Source organism: Monopterus albus, unplaced genomic scaffold (genome assembly GCF_001952655.1).
Source record: "Monopterus albus unplaced genomic scaffold, M_albus_1.0 scaffold15.1, whole genome shotgun sequence".
NCBI classification, from domain to species: Eukaryota; Metazoa; Chordata; class Actinopteri; order Synbranchiformes; family Synbranchidae; genus Monopterus; species Monopterus albus.
The window spans coordinates 866470-873558 of NW_018127895.1; the positions used below are offsets into that span (position 1 = coordinate 866470).

Below are 7089 nucleotides of genomic sequence, written 5' to 3' on the forward strand. Positions count from 1 at the left end.
GCAAGACACATGAAAGTCCGCATGGAGTTTGCTAAAAAACACCTGAAGGACTCCAAGATGGTGAGAAATAAGATTCTCTGGTCTGATGAGACCAAGATAGAACTTTTTGGCCTTAATTCTAAGCGGTATGTGTGGAGAAAACCAGGCACTGCTCATCACCTGTCCAATACAGTCCCAACAGTGAAGCATGGTGGTGGCAGCATCATGCTATGGGGGTGTTTTTCAGCTGCAGGGACAGGACGACTGGTTGCAATCGAGGGAAGGATGAATGTGGCCAAGTACAGGGATATCCTGGACGAAAACCTTCTCCAGAGTGCTCAGGACCTCAGGCTGGGCCGAAGGTTCACCTTCCAACAAGACAATGACCCTAAGCACACAGCTAAAATAACGAAGGAGCGGCTTCACAATAACTCCGTGACTGTTCTTGAATGGTCCAGCCAGAGCCCTGACTTAAACCCAATTGAGCATCTCTGGAGAGACCTGAAAATGGCTGTCCACCAATGTTTACCATCCAACCTGACAGAACTGGAGAGGATCTGCAAGGAGGAATGGCAGAGGATCCCCAAATGCAGGTGTGAAAAACTTGTTGCATCATTCCTAAAAAGACTCATGGCTGTATTAGCTCAACAGGGTGCTTCTACTAAATACTGAGCAAAGGGTCTGAATACTTATGACCATGTGATATTTCAGTTTTTCTTTTTTAATAAATCTGCAAAAATGTCAAACATTCTGTGTTTTTCTGTCAATATGGGGTGCTGTGTGTACATTAATGAGGAAAAAAATGAACTTAAATGATTTTAGCATATGGCTGCAATATAACAAAGAGTGAAAAATTTAAGGGGGTCTGAATACTTTCCGTACCCACTGTATATATTTTTTAATCAATAATCAGGCTTATAAAAAAAAAAAAGAAAGATGCCAGAGGACTGAGTGGATTTGTATTTAGAAATAGTATAGATTAATATAGGCCAACTGATAATACAGTATGAATACAGAGAAACAATTAAGAAAGCCTGATCTTTAATCAGTTGACAAAGGTCGTGGAAAAAGCTTTCTTCCACTGTACATGGTTGTGTTAATTAAAAGGGAAAACTCAACTGGTGGAAGCCATTTAAAAACACTGAACTGTAATCTTTAAATGGACAAGTGATGCTATTTTCTATGATTTACTTTATTTTATCCCATGATGTAGATGTGTGTTCTGAATAGCACAATTAATTTTAGGAAAAAACTACAATCACTCATTTCATTTTACATGACTGTGGTGCCATTCACTAGCCAAAGGGAACTAACTGTTTGGCAAGGATTATCTTTAGCACATAAAAAAACTTTCAGTGCCATTGCTACAATTGCTTCTGAGATGCTGCATATGATGTCCAAATCATCTAGAAAACAATTCTTGACCTCAGTATGACTGAATTTACCATCAATGGTGGAGGGGAGTAGTGTCGCTACTATCTCCCCCTGGCCTTTCTGGTTTTTGTAGAGGAAACACTGGAAACAGTAGAGGACTGCACAACGCAGCACAAATGGTTGTCTCTCATTCACCATGGACATGAGCAGAACCACAATGGCTGGTCTATGGAAAGATAAGAGGAGATATCAAAGAGGAAGTTGGATTTACTTCAGATGTACAGGTGAGACAATATCCCAATAAACTGCAAGGCAACACTCCTAATACAATTTGTTGCATCCCTACCTTGGTGGGTTTGACGGTGCATTGACAGAAGCAAAGTAGTCCTGGTTGACCTGAGAGCCTCTGATAACCTCTGATACAGTATTGATGGTCTGAAAGAAACCAGCCAGATTAGTTTGTCTCAAGGTAGCCAAGCCTGTTCTCTGCACTGGGTTTATTATTAAAATTACCTCAGTGAGGATGTCAGCAGGCACACCAGTGGCCATGAGGATGGTACACAGCTGCTGGAGCAGACCACACAGGTACATGGATTTCTGACAGCTGGCTGTAGCTCCAGGAGAGTTTACTGGAGACACCATGACTCGCACCAACTGGGATCAGGAGCAGAATATTGTCAAACACTTTAATAATACCACTGATCAGCATGATGAACTGAGATTAGAGGAATAGTCAGACATGACTGTTCTGTGTTACCTGCAGCATAAGGTGAAGGTTGGTGACTTTTTGTGCAGACCAACCAGAGTTATCATCACCAACCTCAAACCAGGGCTTCATTCTCTGGATGTAGGAGCCCTCTTTGAAGAAGTTTTGGTTGGAGCTGTTGTTCTTCAGAAGGTTGAGCAGCAGTAGCAGACAGTCCTCCACCACAATACCTGCAGAGGGAAGGGAAAGGATCAGGCCAAGACATGCACAAATATGAATAACCTTACCACTTTAATAAAAAATAAATAAAATATATGCGTAAAACACTACGTATTCGAATTCTAGACCTATACACAGGACTTATGTATTTCAATTATTTCTGTGTTACCTCCATCACTCCTGCCTTCTTCTGTGATAATTTCTAGGAGACGCTCAAATGCGTTCTCAAATGCCACAATTTTCTGAATGGCAGCATTGCTTTTAGTCAGCTGTTGCAGCAACAGCAAGCCCTGTTGGAAGGTGGAAAACAGGTCATCATGCATCTCCTGAAAATGTGGTCATCATAGCATTATGTTTATATATTCCTGTCATGATGTAAAGAGCAATATTCCACACTTAATTTCAGAGACTTTCTTTTGGGATTTAGTACAAAATGGAAGTGTAAACACAAGAGTAAAGTACACACATCATTGCGAATAACTTCTCTAGAATCAGCCAATAGGTCCATCAATCGGGAAACACCTATGAGGGGAAAAAAAAAAGGAAAATGAAATAAAAGGGTTATTATATACTGCTTGAAATATAAAAGGAACATTTTGTTCTCAAGAAATTGATGGCAAAGAACCAACATGCTGCACCTTACATGGATTCTGAGGGAATTACCAAATTTTCTAGAGTTTACAAGCTCTACAAATCAAAGCTGATAAAAAATTTAAAAAAATACAATAAAATAAACTGGTGGAGCAAGTCCTGAGTAAAATCCTGACCTTACATAACCATTGTGCTGTCATGTGAAGAGGAACTCACCCATGGGGCTGACCAGAATGATACCCTGAACTTGGACACACTGGTTTTTCAGCAGAGCAGTCAACAACTTCACTGCAGGCCACCGGACGTGGAAGTCAAACTCCTAAAATCACAACAATACAGAAACGTATCAGGCAGCAGTTTAGACAAATAAAATGAGCCAGAGCCCTTACCACTGGAGAAGTATTTCAGTACCTCCAGCAGAGTGAGAAGCAGAGTCACATGCTCAGGGTCCTGGATGAACTTGTCCGTGAACTGGGCACCGAGGTCATCTGCCTGCTTCTGTGTATTCTCATCTGCCAAGGGGAGAATGAAGCCAATTTCTGAAACTTCTGCAAGCAACACTACATCAGGAGTCATCAATCTAGTGAGGAACCATCTGATTTGTTCACAGCAATCTCACTCCTCTGTGCACCCATGTATTGCTTGTTGTCATCATTCAATGTCATTCCCTCAGACTGGTAAAAGTAATCAAAGAGCAGAACAACAACAGTGAACAGGTCAGTGGAAAAATGAGGATGTTTCACATTTGCTGGACATTTATGGAGAAGCTTCTGATCACACCAAACTGAAGAAACAAATTACAAATTTAGGACCTCAGTGACGTTCAGACCAGAGCTGGATAAGATGTCAGCTGCAAACATGAATGTGAACAATCAACATAAAAGGACTGGATCTGATAAAAGATCAAAATTGAGCATTAAGGCCTGTAATGTGAACGTAGTCTGTGTGAATTTGTCCAGTGAATATGAATATGCTCAGAATAATTGGTACTTGTGAACATGCATTCTAGAAAAACAAAGGGCAACAGACAGATGAGGGGACAGCTGGACGGGAGTTTGTGCTTAGTAGGGTTACTGTAAGAGGGATTCTACTGTGTACAGGAATAAATATTTAATGTAGAGTTTAACATAGTTGGGCGTATCTTCTCTCTAAGGATCCGTTATCCCACATTACAAAAAGACGTCACTGTTTTGAATTTATGGCTCAAATTTGATAAATTCAGTATAAAACCAACAAACCAACTTAACCAACAAATCTATATAATTAAAGCGTATAGTTTCACAACAAAGGCGTAAAAAGAATTAAAATGTAAGGACAGCTCAAGAACACAGAAATGACATTAACAGGAGTTGGGGAAAGTGATGGCATCAATGAAGCATACTTGTTACATACCACTCGGACCCCATCCAATCACTTTACCAGCTGATTTTAGTGAGGTTAGTTATCTAGTAGTACCAGAGCTACTGCATATATGGATTGGTTTCAGTAGTGACCAGTGTTGGACATATTCTTATGCTTCCCTGAGACAGGTAGAGGGGTTACTGTGTCTGCAGGGGGGAGGGGAAGTTTAAAGCTTCATCCAAAAGCTAACATTCATTCAATCGCTCTGAAAGTCCAGAATGAGTCGACTCCTTCTCATGAAGACATGCCATGACAACAACCAAAACAAAGCCGTGTAATCCATCAGCCTTTTACAATCTACAAATTACAGGTGTTAAAAAAAAGACTACTAATGTGCTCCGTTTCCACATCCAAGCCATGAAGAACCTGGTATTAGTAAGTGCTGCTGCATCATGCAAAGTCAAAGAATTTTACCTTCTGATTCATCTGTAGGGTTAAAACATGGAAGAGAAGAGAGAGACAAGAATCTTTACATCAAGCAGTCATCAGTGCATAGATGAGGGGAATGTGAATTGACACATCCAGTGGACATGTACTGAACTCATTTATGCATGCAAACAGAACAGTGGCTAAATCAAGACCATTTACTCCTGATTGTGTGGTTACTGTAATTATTTTTAAATGACAACCACTTTAGGGTCAATTTATTAATTTCTAATAATTGTGGAAGGGTCGAATACCTTGCTCTTCCTCCTCATCATTACAGATGATGTTGTACAGTGTGTCCAAAGCATAGCCAAGTATTTCAGAGTCAGACCTGTTCAATTTGCAGGAAGAATCAGAATATTAGCAGCACACAGGTTTCACTATTTATCATGTGTCAAACAAAACACTTCTACTACATGTTACTTTATAAAATGTGCAAAACTCTTTCTAGGGCAATATGATTGATATCAGACCAAACACAGTACAGTTATTACATCAAGTTACCTATCAGTCTGCAGTATGTTAACCAAGTGATCCATCGCCTGTGTGCCAACTTCCATGCGGTATTTCTACAAAAGATAATGGGCACGATAAGTTCATTTGTATAGCACTTTTCAACAAAAGAGCAATTTGAAGTGCTGTACATAAGACAACAAAAGGGAACCTAAACAGGTCAAAGAAGTTAGATTTCTACAGTGCAAGATATGAAAGACACAAAAGTCTTAACTTTAACAATGTGTTTTCTTTTAGTTTGTTCCTGATATGTGGTGCATTAAAATGGATTTCTGCTTCTCCATGTCACTGATGACCTAAGAAACCTGAAAATTTAACAGTGTTGCAGCAGATCAGAAATGCATTCTGGCCCTGAACAATCAAGAGCCATGTTTTAATAATACTCATAAAGGTCAACGACTCTATTGACAGGACAAGAAACTAAAGTAAATAAAGGAATTCCAACCCATACAAAAAAAAGTAAAATCACAACGATGAACTTTGCATTGTACTTTTTTTTTTTTTATATACAGGAAGTCTACACATTTGTGTCTGTGCTTCTGACCTGCACTGACACCATGGTGAGGTAACACGGTGCCTCCTAAACCCCTTTTTCATGGCTGATAAACTCATTACTCACAATTGATGGTGTAGCCAGTAACAAAACATCCATGAACAGAACTTGAGAGATGACTTGACAAAAGGTCTATGTCAATGATTAGTTCATTTTAATCTGCAGAGTTTGACACACAGGAGCTTTATCTATGACCCTTGACAACGGTTGTTGTTCGCACAGCTGCCAGACACAAATCTCTCTACCCACAAGCCCCATCATACAGAACATTCACTCGGTTGCCAGTTTATTAGGTACACCTAGATGAAACAATATAATAAAACAGGCCTTCAATAATGCCTACCTTAATTAGCCTACCATATAAAGCTTTTGTTAAAAATCTTTCTATCCTGTCCAGTGTTTCTATTATTTTGTTCACCGCAATTATATCACTAAGGTTAGAATAAAAATTAGAAACACCTGTTAGTAAATATGCAGTACAACAGAATAACATCATAAATTATGACCTCCAAATTAACCACAGAGCTGAATTAACTCCTCTACAACAAAAACTGAACATTACAAGCTTTAAGATAGGAGAATGCATTTGTTGTATATAAGAAAACTATAAACCTAACACTGGGTACTTCTAATGCACCCGTTTTCACTTACTGTCTGCTTATTCTGTACCATACCTTAGAGAGGGCCTTGAGTGCCCGGACAGCATCTCTGCGGTCTTCTAGGAGTGTTGAAGAGGCCACCCGGTCGCACAACTTCTGAATCTGTTAATGGAGGAATTGCTATTCATTTCTTCAGCAAAGATTTGGTTTCTGTTTTGTTTTTGTTTTTTTTTGTCTAGACAAAGAGGCATTTAGCAGGTCAGAGTGGGCATGACAGTACCACAAGGGGCCACAAAATACATCTGACAGGTTTTAAGATGATAAACATGAAAGGAATTAGGAAAAGATGTCCACTACACAAAGAAAGGTATGCATATTTTTGGGACTTTCTTGCCATCTTTGTCATTTTCTTTGTCGATTAGTGGATGATTTTACTAATGATAACAGAAAAATATGCAAATATACATTGTACATATAAATAAAGATACTAAGGATAATCGCCTTTATTGGCCAAGTATGTTACACACAAGGAATTTGTTTCTGGTACAAAACCGAGGCAGCCATCTGCGCCGCCAACTCAACCGATGGCTCTAACCATCGGGGGCAACGGGGGGTTCAGTGTCTTGCCCAAGGACACTAAGACATGTGGACTGCAGGCACCGAGATTCAAACCTCCGACCCACTGGCTGGGAGATGACTTTTCTACCCCATGAACCACCGTTGGACCG

At 39.8% G+C, this 7089-nt stretch overlaps 1 protein-coding gene across 1 annotated transcript in view; it reads right to left on the minus strand.

The window, feature by feature from the left end:
• The window catches only part of uso1 (USO1 vesicle transport factor), a 23373-nt gene that overhangs the window by 14686 nt on the left and 1598 nt on the right, over positions 1 to 7089 (minus strand). Inside the window, 12 exon segments of the mRNA XM_020591842.1 lie at positions 1425 to 1579; positions 1700 to 1788; positions 1867 to 2007; positions 2111 to 2289; positions 2448 to 2568; positions 2745 to 2800; positions 3086 to 3188; positions 3281 to 3381; positions 4685 to 4696; positions 4951 to 5027; positions 5201 to 5265; positions 6437 to 6523. Of these exon segments, the coding sequence (XP_020447498.1) occupies positions 1425 to 1579; positions 1700 to 1788; positions 1867 to 2007; positions 2111 to 2289; positions 2448 to 2568; positions 2745 to 2800; positions 3086 to 3188; positions 3281 to 3381; positions 4685 to 4696; positions 4951 to 5027; positions 5201 to 5265; positions 6437 to 6523 (1186 nt within the window).